This window comes from Ursus arctos, chromosome X (assembly GCF_023065955.2).
Source record: "Ursus arctos isolate Adak ecotype North America chromosome X, UrsArc2.0, whole genome shotgun sequence".
Classification (NCBI taxonomy): Eukaryota; Metazoa; Chordata; class Mammalia; order Carnivora; family Ursidae; genus Ursus; species Ursus arctos.
The window spans coordinates 73,524,012-73,541,161 of NC_079873.1; the positions used below are offsets into that span (position 1 = coordinate 73,524,012).

At 33.0% G+C, this 17,150-nt stretch overlaps 1 protein-coding gene across 7 annotated transcripts in view; it reads left to right on the forward strand.

Moving 5' to 3' along the window:
• The window catches only part of DIAPH2 (diaphanous related formin 2), a 992,113-nt gene that overhangs the window by 281,157 nt on the left and 693,806 nt on the right, over positions 1-17,150 (forward strand). For all 7 annotated transcript variants that reach the window (XM_026483534.4, XM_057313012.1, XM_026483533.4 and 4 more), the window contains 3 exons: positions 8,996-9,106; positions 14,655-14,773; positions 16,714-16,830. In XM_026483534.4, the coding sequence (XP_026339319.2) occupies positions 8,996-9,106; positions 14,655-14,773; positions 16,714-16,830 (347 nt within the window). The remainder of the gene's footprint in view (positions 1-8,995; positions 9,107-14,654; positions 14,774-16,713; positions 16,831-17,150) is intronic.

Genomic DNA, 17,150 nt, shown 5'->3' on the forward strand with positions numbered 1-17,150 from the left:
TATTAACATCAAGGCAGTTGAGTTCCTAGAGGAATGTCACTCTGCCTGTTTCAAGGACTTATCAGTGGGCTGTAGGCAGTAAGGAAATTTAATAATTTTTCTTCTGCCTTTGTTTCCACATCAATTAGCATTAATATTTGGAAGAAATTTAGTAAATAATAAGCCATCGAAATTAAAGCTTTACCAATAATCATTAGAGCAACAGGATAAGCAGTTTAGCCAATAGTATTATCCTAACAAATGTTGAGGAAGTCTTTGGGCTTATTGTAGAAATTTAGAAAATCTAAGCATATCTTTATGCCATTCACACAACATTCAGAACTCTGACTCACCAGAATAGGGTGGGAACTGAATTGCAATTCTTTGGTCAGAGTCTATCTGATAGCTCTGTGTATACCCAGCCTAAATGTCTTATTTAGAAAATGACAAAACTCACTATCTTTTCTTAGATGGTTTCATGAAATGACCCATTTTATGAAAGATAACTTTGTTCTTGGGTGATGAGAAGTCATATTTATTGGCCATATTTATGGTATGAGATCATGGACTAAGCATTTTAATTTACATATATTATCTGATTAAGTTCTCACAACAACCCAGGTGTGCAGGCACTATTATCGTCTCCATTTTGTTTATAAGATGAATAGGCTTATTGAGACTAGATAACTTGTTTAAGCTGACACAGCTTGTAAGTGGTAGAGTCAGAATTTGACACCGGGTATTTTGGTCTTCAATGCTCATCTCTTTCTTTAAGACTGTGTTTACCATTTGATGCACCATAAGGAACTCTTTCTGAATTAGTGTTTAAACTCCTGTAATATCATTCAACAAAGATGATGTAGGGGCACCTGGGTGGCTCAGTCGTTAAACATCTGCCTTTGGCTCAGGGCATGGTCCCGGAATCCTGGGATCGAACCCTGCATTGGGCTCCTCCGCTGGGAGCCTGCTTCTTCCTCTTCCACTCCGGCTGCTTGTGTTCTCTCTCTTGCTGGCTGTCTCTCTCTCTTTCAAATAAATAAATAAAATCTTTTAAAAAAATCACAAAAAACAAAGATAATGTAGTTTTGGAATACAGGTGAGGTTTGGTGAGGTCTGGAACCAATGGCCAAGAAAGAATTCTTGAGATGTCTTTGGTGCAAAATGGTGTGGGGTGACTGATTATATACTTGGGAGTGGATAGGTAAGGAAAAGGGAGGTTTTCGAAAGAAATTTCATATGCTAAGGAGAATCTACAAGATAATGGAGGCCTTGCCATTGTCAAGTTAAAGTTGTTTTTCCCTCTAGAAAGGCATGAGCATCAGGACACTTGGGAACTTCCTGGAGGAACATTTTACTCTGCCTGCCTCAAGTATTTGTCAATGGGCCGCAGGTTATAAGGACATTTAATTTTATCTACATTTCCTTCTGGAAGTTAGTTTATTGATAAGAATGCTTTTTTATTTTTATTTTTTTTGTAAATCAGTAAGATATTTGTAAACTGAGGGAGACTCTTGTCTTGCAGGACTGTAATCTGTATAAATTAACCATTTGTTTGTCCTTCCCTTAGCTTTTGGGCAGCCAGGAGTACCTGAGGAATGTCACACAAATCCCACCTGGGAGTGGGGGAGGGGGATTTATGGGGTGTCAGCTAGTGCTTTGTCCTTAGCTTGCCTCAGCTCTCTCATCCAAGAGAAGATGGTTCCACACTTAATTTTATCAAATTAGTTAGTAGTGAGTGTTTGTTAAAATTTCTTATCTGATGTAAAACAATGTATTTTCTCCTTTTTATTGTATTATAAAGTATTAGTACTTTTTTTTTTTTTTTTTTTGCAAAAGTTTGAAACTACAGGAGGTAGATGAATTGGCTTGTCCACAGAGAATGCTGTAGTTTTACAAAACTATAATCTCTTTTAAATATTTAAGGATCTTTGTTAATTGTTACTTCTCCAAATATGATGATCATTTTGAATACACTTTTATGGTGTCTTTTATGTCCATTTTATTACATTTTTAATAGTTAGGATATTTCCTTCTATCATTGATGTAGGAAAGGATGCCTTTCATTTTATATCTGTTTCAAAGTTGAGTAATTGTCAAATCTATCATTTTTTTTTTTTGTAATGGACGTTCGCTAGTGACCTCTGTAATATAAAAAGCAAGACCATTTTTAAGTTGTCATATTGGCTTCTCCAGCACATGTGACAGTATTGTTCATTCCTATCAAAACTCTCTCCTCCCTTAACTTCCATGATACTAAACTCTCCTTGTTTTTCTTTTACCCATATTTTACATTTTAAATCTTCTGTCTCTATGCTTGGCCCTTAAATATACTGCTTTCTAAGAGCCTGATCCTTAGTTCTGTGGTTCTTTGCTTTACTCATTCTGTATGGTGTCCTTAGCCACATCCATCCTTATGACTTCCATCTAGCACTTCTGTGTGATGAATTTCTGTGTACTCTTTTTCAAATCCTTGTAACTCAGACCCCATATGTTCGGCTGTCTCCTGACTGAATTTCAAATTCAGTATTGTCCTTAATGCTACTTATCTTCCTTTTCTTCATCCTTCATCCTACTCCAATCCTCTCTCCAGTCTTAACCTGCGTTTCTTTTGTATTCCCAATCCTGATTAACTTTGGGATTATCTACCAAGTTGCATAAACCGGAAGTGAAATAGTAATCTTTGAATCTACTCTTCCTCTTTTTGCCATTCCTTCAATTACCACATCCTACCAATTCTACTTCTGTAATGTTGTTCTTTTGTTCATTAGTATGGTATCCCTTTTCTTCCACCCCTGCTGCCAGTTCTTTGTTTCAGTGAATTGTCATGTCTCATTATTTTACCATTTTAACTTCTCCCCTTCCTTCTCTTAAATAACGTCTCCCCTTTATTCTAGCCCCATTTAAATAATCTTCCACAGACTTATACTTCTGAAATGCAGTTCTTGTCAGATCACTGCTTCAAATCCAAGAAAGTCATCCCATAAACTCTAGGATTAAAGCATAGACTTAGTCTGCACAAAATACTTCATCGTCTGATTTTTGTTTTCTCTGTAGCCTCATATTTCACCACTCTTCTACTTATACTTTTTGGTTCAGTTTCCTGAACATTTTATCCTATTTTATTCTTCTGCCTCCATACCTTTGTACATGGCTTCATCCTGCCCGGAATCCTTCTCTATTTCTTGACTTAATAAACTTACTCGGTATGTTTGTATGTTTCTTGGTTGGTACTTATTTGACTTAAACCATCTTTTTTCCTAACTCCTGCTGGGCTAAGATAAAGAAGGACTTTGTTAATGTCAACAAAGTACTTAATAAGGTCAAGTGTGTGACAGTGTCAATAAAATTTTAAAAGCACACTTTGTTACAGTATGGGTAATCTGTCTGAGGATGTCCTGGAGTTGGCAATTATTGTACTCTGTAGCTCTTTGAATTGTGATCAAACAGATAGATAGATGCTTATATAGTTTTTACAGCTGGTAAGTTAAAATAAAAAAAAAAAAGGTTTTAGATTTTCCCAATAATTTTATGAAGATATTTCATGTTAAAATAGTTGCCCTCTCTACCACTGAGGTAGGAAACTGAATACAATTTTTTTGCTAATGATATGTCTCATGCCAATAAAATTTGAGATATTTGATTACCATTTACCCATTATATTTTAATCATTTTATTGAGGACAATTTGAGGTTATACAGAAAATCCTAAACAAATAGAGAGTGTTGCCTTTAGAAAGTTTATAGTCTCTTTTGTGATATTTCACACTCTGCATCAAGTCCCATATCCCAGGATGAGGACAATAGCATCCTGTGACTAAAGAATGTAGATGATTATTGTAGAAAGATAATATACTATTGTAGAAAAGGAATGATCATAATGTGATGATGAAAAAACTAATAGTAATTTAGTTTAGTATATATTTATACATGGTACAAATTATTGGATGCTTTATCACATGCACAGTGTTGGTGTTTTTTATTTATATATATTTATGCATTTATTTGGCAGCATATACATTTATCATATAGAATCAGAGATCATTGAAATGCAAATAAAGAAACTTTTTGTTTTTATTAATTAGAAACCAAAATTTTGCTCCTAGCCTACCATATTTATTAATATTGGAGAAAATTCACCGACTTATTGTGAATTTTAAATTTTAATTCTCATGGAAGCTATATTTAAAACAGATACTGGAGACTGGTTTGAAACTTAAAGCTATTACAAAGAAACTAAGGAACAGAAGGAATCTGGATAATGATGATATTCAATTCAAAGGCACTTGTTTTCTTTCCAGTACAAGGAAAAATGTTATTCAGCAATGCCAGATTTGTACATTGTACTGTTGTAGAAAGAATCCAAAACTAAAAGTCATGAGATATAAGTTCTAGTCTTATCTTTATGGCTTATTATTAGCTATATGATCTTGGGCAAATCAACTAATCTTTCTAGGTTTTCAGTTTCTTTACCTTAAAAGGAGCACATTGAACCAGAGTATTTGGTATTTTTAAGCAGTACTCTGTTTTAAAATCACATGATTCTTTGTTTTCCATCTCTGGGGTTGTAATTTTTTTTTTTTAACAGATTGATTTTGCATTGTAAGCAGACGATCATGATCTTAAAGATTTATATACTTGGACATTGAACATACCAATTTTCAAACTTTCATTATTTGGGAATGAGCTTTGTACTTCTTTGGAGCTTAGGTTTTAGATATTAGGCCAGAAGGCTTTTTCATTAAAGTCTCCAGTGCAGTACTATCCAATCAAACTTTCTGCAGTACCCTATATTCGTGCTGTCCAGTATGGTAGCCAGTAGACACATTTGGCTGTTGAACACTTGAACTGTTGCTAGACTGAGCAACTGACGTTTTCATGTTAGTAATTATAATTAAGCTAAATTTACATTGTGACTAGTGTCTCTGTATTGAATGGCATAGCTCCTGTGTGTGTGTGTGTGTGTGTGTGTGTGTGTGTGTGTGTCTGTATTTGAATGCAAATGTATGCTGAATAGGGAGTGGGGTGGCAGGAAGTAAAGGAGAGTGAGGGACCATTATTGTGGATGATGGGATGCTGCCTATACTTCATTGTTCATGAAGTGGAATGTAACACATTCTAGGAACTGTTTTCTACCTTTCCTGGTATTTTTGTTTTGTTTTGTTTTTTTTGCATTTCATTATGCATTTTGATAAACTCTTTGTTTTTTTAATAGAGATATAAATGACATATACAATAACCATTTTATATACTAGATAGTATATTGTTAAAATAATTGTATGCTGGGTTGCCTGGGTGGCTCAGTCCATTAAGCATCTGCCTTCAGCTCAGGTCATGATCCTGCAGGCCCAGGGTCAAGCCCTGGATGAGCTCCTTGCTCAGCAGGGAGTCTGCTTCTCCCTCTTCCCCTCCCCCCCTCCTCTCTCTCTCACTCTCTCTTTCAAATAAATAAATAAAATCTTTTAAAAAAGTAGCTGTATGGTTTTCTAATTAACTTACAGTTTCAAAACTGGATATTTCTAGTGTATTAAACATGATGCAATGGTTAAATTTTATTATCTTACCCATTGTTAAAATCTTTTGTCCCGTGAATCTATGACTGGAGTTAATGAGGCATCTGGAATATACTGGAAATTATTCTATATTTGGCATAAAATCATGAGTTTTCCCCTTGCTGTGTGACCGTGTATAAGTTAACTGCTTTGAGCCTCAGCTTCATCATCTATTAAATAAGGATAATGGTAATAGTTACCTTGTATGGTTTTTTTAAGAGAATGAGATTAGATGGTGGATTATGCAAAGCCTCTAATATTGTTTGTATAATAAGAATAATAATGATGAAAATAGTTTGAGGTTCTGTATTTAACTATGAATTCAGAATCTACATATGGATATTTAATGTTTATGATTAAGTAATAATATATTCTGGCATTGAAACTAATTATATTTTTAAAATTTAATTTTGTATTTGTAAATAATGACATTTATTTTGGTTTTGGATAGATTTTATTTCTGTCCTCTAAAAAGTACAGTGATTATGTAGTAGCATAAAGGAATGGAGATAATTAAGATGATATTTTTGTTCTCCACATTAAAATATAATATAAATATTTTTATAAAAGAGTATCTCTCTGGGTCGTTCAGTTGGTTGGGCATCTGCCTTCGACTCAGGTCATGATCCCAGGATCCTGGGATCCAGCCCTGGGTTGGGTCCCAGCTGCTCCCCCACTCCCCCCCCAAGTTCGTGTTCTCTCCCTCCCTCTCTCTCTCTCTCTGGCTCTAGCTCTCACTCTCTCTTAAATAAATAATAAAATCTTTAAAACAAAGAGAGTATCACTTTAGGAGAAGGTGTTGGAAAATAACATGATGGTATGACTGTTCTGATTATCTTATTTGTAATTAATTAGATATCTGTTAGAATTTGTTCAACAATAAATAATACATTGATAATCCAGTGCCATTACCTGTTTAAATTACTGGCTTCAAAGTGTCTCCTAATTATTTTACACTGTAGTGAAAGGATGCAACTTTTTTTTAGCATTCAGTTATAAATTTATACATCATATGTAAAGTAAATAATAGCATTGAAGCATTTCTTACTAAATGTACTTTTATTTCTATGAAGGTACAGTTCTAAGTCTCATTAACTTGTTTCTTATGGAAATGTTCTCTTGTAGGGTATTAATACAAGCCATTAAGCTAGAGTATCTTCTGGCAAAAACAATCCTAGCAGATGGCAACTTTTCTCTCTGTTAATTTTGGATTGGACATGTGCTTTGGCTTGTTTGGTCATGTTGATGAGGACAGGGAATACTAGTGAGGTTCATTGGGGTGGGGTCCGGAGCCGACGACCAAGAAAGAATTCTTGAGGCGTCTTTGGTGCGAAATTGGTGGTTTATTAAAGCATGGGGACAGGACCTGTGAGCAGAAAGAGCTGCTGCCGGGGTTGTGAGGGGTGGCTGATTATATACCATGAGGTTGGGGGAGGTAAGGAAAAAGGGAGGTTGAGGAAATACTTTCATATGTTAAAGAAGACTCCCAAGATACCAGAGATCTTGCCATTGTCAAGTTAAGGTTGTTTACCCCTCTAGTAAGGTATTAACATGAAGATAGTTGGGAACTTCCTGGAGGCTGCAGATTATAAGGGCATTTGATCATATCTACATTCCCTTCCGGAAGCTAGGTTATTGATAGAAATGCTTCCTTCTTGTAAACTGCTAAAGACATTTGTAAAACTGAGGGAGACTTAAATCTTGCAGGATTGTGGTATCTATAGGTTAACTATTTCTTTGTCCTTTAGGGCAGCCAGGAGTGCCTGAGGAATGTCACATACATCCCATGGTGGGGGGGGGGTTGCGGGTTGTCAGTTTCTGCTTTGTCCTCAGCTTGCCTTCTGTTGCCTCATCAGTGTCATAGTTGTAATATTGAACAAAGATCATTCAAGCACATGCAATGATAATATAGCTCTGGACATGTACAGTGTACAAATTTATCTCCCAGGCTATGGAAACTTAAGACTTAAGTATCTTCTTATTGTAAATAGTAAGGTTAAGTAATCCATTAAGGTGTAAGTGTCATGGTAACTTATTTGAAATGTCTTTTAAGGTAATGCCCAGTCTTTGGCAAGTATTTCATCAGTAGTCTTAGTGTTTCATATTGTCATTTGAGCATTCATAGGCGTTGGACTACATCGTTCAGTTGTCATTTAGATATCTAGTAATGTTAGAAACATAAACTTTAGTCGTCACTTTTAAGGCATGCAACTTTTGATTATTGACCCTGGATGTGAGGTAGTTGGACAAATCTCCCTAAAAGCAGCTTAGATGTATTAGATAATAGATATAAAAAAAGGAATATACCTTTAAATCTTTTCTTTCTACTTGAAAAAATAACTATTATAATGATAGGTCTGGACAAGTCAAGTCAAAATACATTTGAAATATTTTCTTTTGCTGATGTGTTTTTCTCATACTGACTTTTGATTTTTTTGTGGCTCCTTCTATATATACTCGATATTTTTACTAAATCTGGTATTTTCCAGGAGTCCCCTCTCTGTCAGCTCTTTGAACACTGTACAGTATACTCATTGCATACTTTAAGAATAATCAATTTAAATGTGCAGCTCCTCACTTAACCTATTAGGTAGTTGCCTTAGACTTGAGCAGCATTTCCCAAAAATACTATCAGGAATAATGTATGGATCACCTAGCGATTAGCATTTTGTTGATTCCTTTCTAGCTTGCAGTTACCAGAAAATAAGTCCCCTTTTATAATAGAGAATCTCAATATCAGAAAGTAAGAAAAACCAAACCTTTTTTACAGTGTCAGTGTAATTAATGAATCACCTTCGCTTGAAAACAAGACCTTATATTTACTTTGTCATGCAATGCACATTAGCATTGGTGTCACAGTGACTTCTAGTTTATCTTAATTTCCTTGCATTCATTTTTATATGCAGGAAATTAATTCATCTTAATCATATATTTTAATACTCGATATTTTGTGCACGTCCATCCCAATAACAGGATGGAGACAGTATAAATCAGTGTAATAATTTCTCTAAGTTATCACTGTTCTCTGTTTAATATCAAGGTACTTGTTTTGATTTATTTTAGAAAAGTGTTCATAACCATATAGAACTGAGGCCAAGTGTACTCTGAGGACAGCTGGATATGAAAGATACATTTCATGATATTTTTAAAGGGCTCTATATGCAGATTTTTGGAACTTTGAGTTTCTGAGTTTAATATTCCTTCATATTGTTTAGCAAATCATAGCAATACTTGACCATCCATCATATCTCCATTAGAATTATTTTGAGCATTAGAAACTTAATTTTGTTGTTTATGTTGTAAAGTCATAATCATCCTTATACTTGTATAAATATTTACATTTCTTTTAATATTTTATAGTATATGTATGTATCCCTTTAGTTAATGGAAAAATAAGGATCTGAATGTATTAAGTGAATATTTCCTTAATTAAAATAATTTTTAACAAACTTTGCTTTCTAATTACAGGTGGCCTGCATGCAGTTTATAAATGCCCTTGTCACTTCACCTTATGAGCTTGAATTTAGAATACATTTAAGAAATGAATTCCTACGTTCAGGACTGAAAACAATGTTACCAGTAAGTTGAGCGTATACATTAAGTCTACTGATGAACTTTAACATTTTTCTCTCTTTAGACAAAGTACTTGCAACAGAGTAGATAAATGTGCCTTGCTATATTTTCTTTTGTAAAGTATTAGCATTTTGTAAGCTTTTCTATATTGCAGTAATATCAGTCTTTATATACAACTGATTTTTCAGAATTCAACTAATGTGTCCAGAGTGATGTGGGTGTTTTTTGTTTGTTTGTTTGGTTTTTTGTTTTATTTCTTTTGTTAAAGTTGAAAGGGAATTTCTTTTCTTTGAATTTGAATATTGAGAACATAAAGGACTACTGCTTTTTCTTTTTCTGCAGCTTCAATTTTCATTTAAAAGTTTTTGCTTTCCTCTTTGATAACTTAGATTGATATCATTTATATTCAGCATAAGTATAGAATTTTGATCAGTATATTCTAGAAACTAAGGAATGATATTTTTGTTACAATGCTATAGAAACTTTTCTAAAAAACAGTTTTATTTCTTAAATCGAATTTGCGTATATGCACTAATTATTATACTGTTAAAACATTTTTGAAATAACTTTATAGGCTTGATCTAAGATAAATGAGGATACTTATTTTATAAACACAAATACAGCTAACGTGACTTTATATTTTATTTAGTATGTGAACTGAAGAGGGATTTTATTTAAAACCATAGCATTGTTAAGAGACATGTAAAGTTTAACTAGTCTCTTCATTTAAGCTACTCAGAGCACACCTGAGAAAAAAGAAGCAAAAAGGAGTAAAAAACAAAATAAAACAAATGTCAAGTGAGCATGTATATAAGACTTAGAGTACTAAAAATACCAAAATCAGGGAAATTTCCTGTGAGGAATGAGAGTGTAGCTTGCATCTGTAACTTGTGTTCTGATAGTCCTAACTGAAAGGAATTGAAACTCAACATCATAAAATATACCCTACAGTGGGTCTACTGAAGCCCATTTTGATAAATGTACGATTTGGTCTATCTGGTATTAAAAGTTCTGTGTCAGTTATACTTTGAACGGTACTTTAATCCATGACTTTAAAAAACAGAGAATTGGTCACAGTGAATCAAAGCAACATTTTAAGTGACCCATATGGAGCTTCAATATGCAGTTACTAGGTATAACTAGTTATGGTGTGTGTAACACATTTATTCTTGTTGTGTCACATATCTTTCCTCATGAAAAGTCTGTGGCCTTAGGTAGCTACAGATAATGTTATAATCTTGATTTTAGTGTGGCTTTTGAGTTGCCTACTCATTTGTTTCCATGCTGTCCTCACTAGGGTGGTCCTTAGTTTCTGGCAGAGTATTAATGTCTTTGGACACTTGCTGGTTTACACGGACTCCTTAGCATCCTCATTTATTAATATGCCACATATTGTGCCTTAGTTGTTGCTATTACTCTTTCATCTTTTATTTCTATGTGTCTATTTGTAATTGAATATTCATTTTCTGCCTCATACTACTGAATGTTTGATGAAAAAAACTGTTACTCTCATTTTAATTTATTTAAGTTGTCCTCTTTTCAGAAAGAGAATGAATGATAGCTCTTGTCCTTACCTTTTACTTTTCTCTGGTGTATTTATCTTTACTGGGTTCAGTGGTCTCATGGTATATTTGGTTACACTGACAGTGAAGATTTTGTATCCATCGTTCTAAGCTACACTTTCCCATTGGCCCTGTAGCTGTATATTAAGCCTCATGCGGCACCATGTACTTCTTAATAAATGCATTCTTCATATATGTATCCAGTTAGATTTTTCTTTAACTGTCACATCTTTTCAATATGACCTGATTCCCAGATCTCAGTGATTCTCAGCAAGAAAAAAGTAGGAAGTGTTATGTGTCTGCCTCCTAAAATTTTGGAATAGAACTTACAAGGATTCTCATTTTTTTTTCTCCCTAAAACAATGGAGCAAAATATGGTTATATATAGAACTGGTTCTCAGCTAAAGAGGTTGGACATGTTCACCTAAAGAGAATATATCAAAATCATATTGAGGGTAAGGCGGAGTTGTTTGGTTTGAAAAGAAACAAATCCTCCTCAGGTACTTCTTATATTTGAGAATCAGAATTCAGGCAGAGAGACCCAGAAGATTTAGAGATTCTTTAATACCATAGATTTCACAACTGATGTTGTTCTTGTAGTTTTATTATAACAATTTGGAACAAAGGTCAGAATGGTCATGCTTCAATGTATATTAGATGTACCTGACATGTCAATTATTATCTAATGAACTCACTAATTTACCAAATATTTAAGCTTAAACCACTGGATTTTAGGTAGCATTAAACATCTGTACACATGCATGGAAGCTTAATAATATGTTCATAGATGTGTCTTTAACAGGAGGAGATAACTTAATTTTCCAGAATCTATTTATTATATTCAAAGTAGCAAATTAGATGTGGCTAAGGCTAATACAAATAGTTGGTACATGAATAAAAAATTAGACTTATCTGGTTGTATGGAAGTGTTGAATCACTATATTTTACACCTGAAACTATTATTACACTGTATGTTAACCAACTGGAATTTGAATAAAAACTTAAAAAGAATTATACCTCTCTGGAATCATTAAGTGTTAGGGAAGAATCATTCTTAGTATTTCGATAACTCCTGAGACCATCGTAATAATATAGTACAGTGGTACTTTTTTCATTAATAAGAATCCTCAAGACAAGGATGATTATTTTAATTATATTCTGTAAAAATTTATTTTCAAAATTCCCCCATCTCTATTGATAAATTATGGTGTTTGAAGGGAGTTTATACTTCATTTATATGGAAAATTCTTTTAATAAATTTGCTTTAGTTATTTGGGATTAGTGAGTTGTTACATACTCTACAGTGATTTTTAAACTAGTGTTTGCGCTATAGTTGACTCATTGATTTCTTGTGAAGTTTTCTCAATCTGCTTTTTATTTTGTTAAATAAATTTAGAAAATATTAGGTAAATTAGGTATGAGAAGGAACAAGATAGTAAGAATGTCTGTATGACATGTCTACATGTCTGTAGGCAGCAGGCATCTTTATTTTAAAATAGCAACAAACTCTTTCTCTGTTGAAGACTCAATTTTGATTGCTTGACTAGTAATCAGTGATGTACTAGTAATGGAGTTTCCTTTGAAGTACACTATTTCATAGAGATTTAATTATATGTTTTAGAGACTCTGCGAACAAAGTTCTATATCCATACAGCAGTTCTGTTTAAAAAAAAAACTGAAACACGCTTACAATATTTCACATAATAGTTAATAATACTGTAATTCAGTAATGTTATGATATTCCATATTTTAAAGTACAAAATTTTAGTGATGCATTTCCATTTCCTTTCATAGGATATCGTATTTGTGCTATAGAAAAATTTCATTAATTAAGTGTTTATTTCATCAAGAATTTATGGATACAGGGGCGCCTGGGTGGCACAGCGGTTAAGCGTCTGCCTTCGGCTCAGGGCGTGATCCCGGCGTTACGGGATCGAGCCCCACATCAGGCTCCTCCGCTATGAGCCTGCTTCTTCCTCTCCCACTCCCCCTGCTTGTGTTCCCTCTCTCGCTGGCTGTCTCTGTCTCTGTCGAATAAATAAATAAAAAAATCTTAAAAAAAAAAAAAGAATTTATGGATACAGTTTTCAAGTGACTGAAAGAAAGTTTTATATATATGTGTGTGTGTATACTTGCATATATATTTATTTTAATGGTGACTGTTAATAAACAACATAAGATTGCATTTATATGCCTACTTTTTTTTTTTTTTTTAAAGATTTTATTTATTTATTTGACAGAGATAGAGACAGCCAGCGAGAGAGGGAACACAAGCAGGGGGAGTGGGAGAGGAAGAAACAGGCTCATAGCAGAGGAGCCTGATGTGGGGCTCAATCCCATAACGCCGGGATCACGCCCTGAGCCGAAGGCAGACTCTATGCCTACGTTTTTATATTGTGTTATATATGTTCACATACTATATATAGTATAAGTAATGTGTTGTCCTAATTAAAAACAGTTAAACATTTAACCAGTTATTTTCATGGAAAATATTTTAATTATGCATATTGATTCCATGTTTTATAATGTTTTGATGCTAATTAAGTGGCAGTATTTAGATTAGATTTTTTTGTTTTTCTAACATATTTAAAAGTATTCAAGTTTTGTAGTGAGCATCTAAGAAAGAACATATTGTGACAGAAGAATAAGTAAAAGTCTGTATTGTAAAATGTGTTAACAGTTATTTCTGCAATGACACTTATATTAGGTGTGTCTGGCTTTTGCTCTTGTCTGACTGGAGTTCTGAAATCACCTGATAATATGACCCACCAATGATAGATAATTTTGCATTCCAATAGATTTAAAAGTGGAAAATTAGATTTAAAGCAACTTACTAAAGAGGGAACTAAGTGTAAATACATCTATTTGTCATATATTTTATATGAAATTATTTAGAAACATACTAATAAATATTTTCGTATGTTCTATATGTAAATTTTCAGTAAATTATTATGTGAATGTTAGAAAAAATCTAGAAAATGCATAAATTTGCATTTGGCTTTAGTAATAGCCATTGCATCTTCATTTATAATTGTTCTGTTGAATGAAAATAGAAACAAGAAATGAATCCTCTTTTGTTTTATTGACCTAATTTGAAGTACATCATGCTTGCATTTCCTTTTAGAATTCAAGCTCAGCTCTGAAATCCTAGTCCCACTTTCATTATCACCCTTGAGCATCCACAGTTGGGATTATCGATTTGGGTTTTGAAAGCTGCAACTTAATGGACACATATTAAAAGATATTCCAGGTGATATATATTAAGCCCAACAATCTCTAGTGTGGCATGCTTCCAAAGATTTTGTTCATACTATTATTTTAAAAATTGTCAGAGGTTTGTAATGCATGTGCTTATAATGTATTACAAAAACAAATCTTTGATGCCCAAGTTGGTATTTTGCGATTCAGCTAAGCAAAAATGAAAAGTGGGGGAGGAGGCTAGTCATGCAGCTTGATAAAAAAATCCTGATGCCTTTTGCTTCGAAATCACAAAATATCATTTAAAATAAATTTCTTTATACAACTTACTAAGCCATACTTGGGACTGTTGTGCTTGAATATATCCTTGCGTTTATTCTTCATTAATACAATTGATCTATATTCGCATTTTTTGCCAGAGGCATATGTGAATGTTCTAGCTGCATGAGTTCTTTTGTGAACTTTGATTAGTGTATTTAGTCAAAAACAATAGCATTCAATTTGGGTTGTTAGCAATTAGTTTTTTTCCACCTTTGTTAAAGTGATTGTTAATTTTTAATGTAAATAATCAAAATCTGGGGCTCGAAAAGAAAATGCAATGAATGCAATGAGGTTCTTTTATTTAAAATAGGAAAATACATAGTATACTTACTTTCTCTCAGAAAACTAAGTGTCTGGGTCAATATAAACTTGCTTTTGTGTTTATAAATGAATAATAATATCTGTGCTTTATTACCAAAATATGGTGTTGTCAAACTGTTACTCATCTGTTAAGTTTTATGTTTATATATTAGGATCTAAAAGAAAAAGAGAATGATGAGCTTGATATTCAGTTGAAGGTATTTGATGAGAACAAAGAAGACGACCTAAATGAATTATCACACCGTCTCAATGACATTCGAGCAGAAATGGAATATCCTTTTGACAAACCACAAAAATAATTTTGCATGTATTATGAAAAAGGGGTTTGTGGGTTATTTTATGGACCGTTATTAGAATTTTTGTCTGCCAGCCCAATTTATGTTCATTTATTTATATTAGTACTTCACTACGATGCTGTCCTTGAGATTCATGTTGAGGAATTGTCAGACTGTCCTGATGATTTACACAAACTACATTGAAATCTGCACAATGGCTTCCTGCATTATAGATATATTCAGCTCAATAGTCTTGAATAGACAAGAACCTAAGGCATATACCTCACATACAAGAATTTGAGGGGAAAAGTTCACTGAGTTCATATGTAACTGTAGGTAGTATACTGCTTCAGTTTATTAAAATGTACTCAAGTGGTTTAGAGATATAATTCAGTTCAAATAAATGCCTTATTCTCAATCCAACTATTTTGGTTCCTTAGTGAAAAAAAAAAAAGTTTAGATGTGATAGTATCTGACTATAACCAGGCTGTCTGGTAGAAACATTTGAGTCAAATAGAACTAGTGTATAATCTTCCTTTGGCAACGATTTTATATGAGATAATTTTAGATCTAAAAGATGGTCGTCACAGCATTGCTGGCTGTTTGTTTCACACTCGGTAAATTTCTTACTTATGGGTTTTGGGGAGATTGGGAAATACTTCAGAACTAAAATGACCTTTGAGGTGGAATTTTTCTCTGTTATGTCTTCTTCCCTTTTCCTCCCAGTACAGCCAAAAAAAAAAAAAAAAGCTGGACTATTCCTCTCCTTGAAACTCCTATAGTACTTTCTGTCTTATTTATATACACTTCTGTGCCCCTATGAGATTGAAGGCAGAAGTTTTATGTTTCATCTTTTTCCTCCAATGCTACTATTGAAGTATCTTATACATAAGCATTGGATAAATGTGTGTGCAATGGATAACAATGTCATTATTATAAGGGATCAATGCTAGTAATTTCTTATCCATCATTAGTGACTCTAGTCTACAGTCATTTCCATAATATTAAATGCTTTTTATATTAATATATATCTTGCTTCCTTGCTTTGTATTGATTTCTCTTATAATAAAACTTTAACATAAAGCTATTTTTGGTTTCATTCTGTAACCACTTAAAAAACCTTATGAGACTTTAACATAACACTCTTACATGGGGTCTAAGAAATAATCCATCATATACTTAATTCTACTTCAGAGAAAATGTTGACATTTCAAGTTATTTTTAGAATGTTTGATTACACTTCCTCTTCTATCTTTTTTTACATTGATTTTCCAGGTCCTCAGTTTTATTATAAAAGTGAATTCAGGTTTGAAATTTGTTATCTAGTTTATTAAAAACATCCTTTTTCCACTCTTTTTATATCCTAAGAAAAATGATTCAAGTTCTATTGTCTTTATTCTCCATTTTTCTTAATAATGAAATACAAATGAATGCAGCCAATAACAATTTCACATTTAGTAAATATTTTATCAGTATAAAATAAAACTGGTTTGTGATATTTTAGCAGTCCATAGAATGTTCCATTACCTTCTATATTATGTGGTCCTGAAAATAGAGGAGTAGTGGCTTACGTGAATAATATAGGTCCTCTATCACAGCCACAGGAAGACCAAGAGTAAACCATTTTCTCTAATGGCATTGCTGTTCCACTCATACCAGCTATCATTTGTAACTTACAATGAATAACTGATGCTTAAGAGTTTTGATGATTAAATGGTCTTGAAAATATTCTTTAAGTCTGTTTTTCTCATTAAAAGCTTAAAGTGATTCCATAGGTTAAATTTATTTATGTAATTTTAAAATACTGTATCATGGAATTGAAGGTTTAGAAACAGTAAGGGAAACAAAAGTGTACTTCAGTGTTTTAAAAAATGAAGCTGCTTTTGTTATGAATGAAACTTTCATCAAGAGCTTTTTTTCCTTTACTTACTTTCACTGATATGAATGAAGTGTATCATCTTCTATATAACATGTTAAAGGACACTGCTGCTGAAAATTACTTATTATCCATTCTGCAACATTTTTTGCTCATCAGAAATGATTATTATATCAGGTAAGAGGCAGTTCTGAGAGTACTAGTATTTGTGTAATTTGAATTTGGTATTTAAGGAAAACAAATAATGTAGTTCATCCTAGGTAGTGTATGTACATACATAGTGTGTAAGGGTTTGATGACTTTGCATAAAATTTTTTAAAAGGTGGGAATTTATTTTAAATTGGGCCAGAAGGATATATGTATAAAACTGGGTACTCCAGTGACAGGACATTTAGTAGCAAAGAACCCAACAGATTTTACTGACCTTGTGATGAATTTTCTTTGCTAGATAATGATAGTACAGAATAAGCACTGAAGAGTCTGTGGTGGAACTTTTA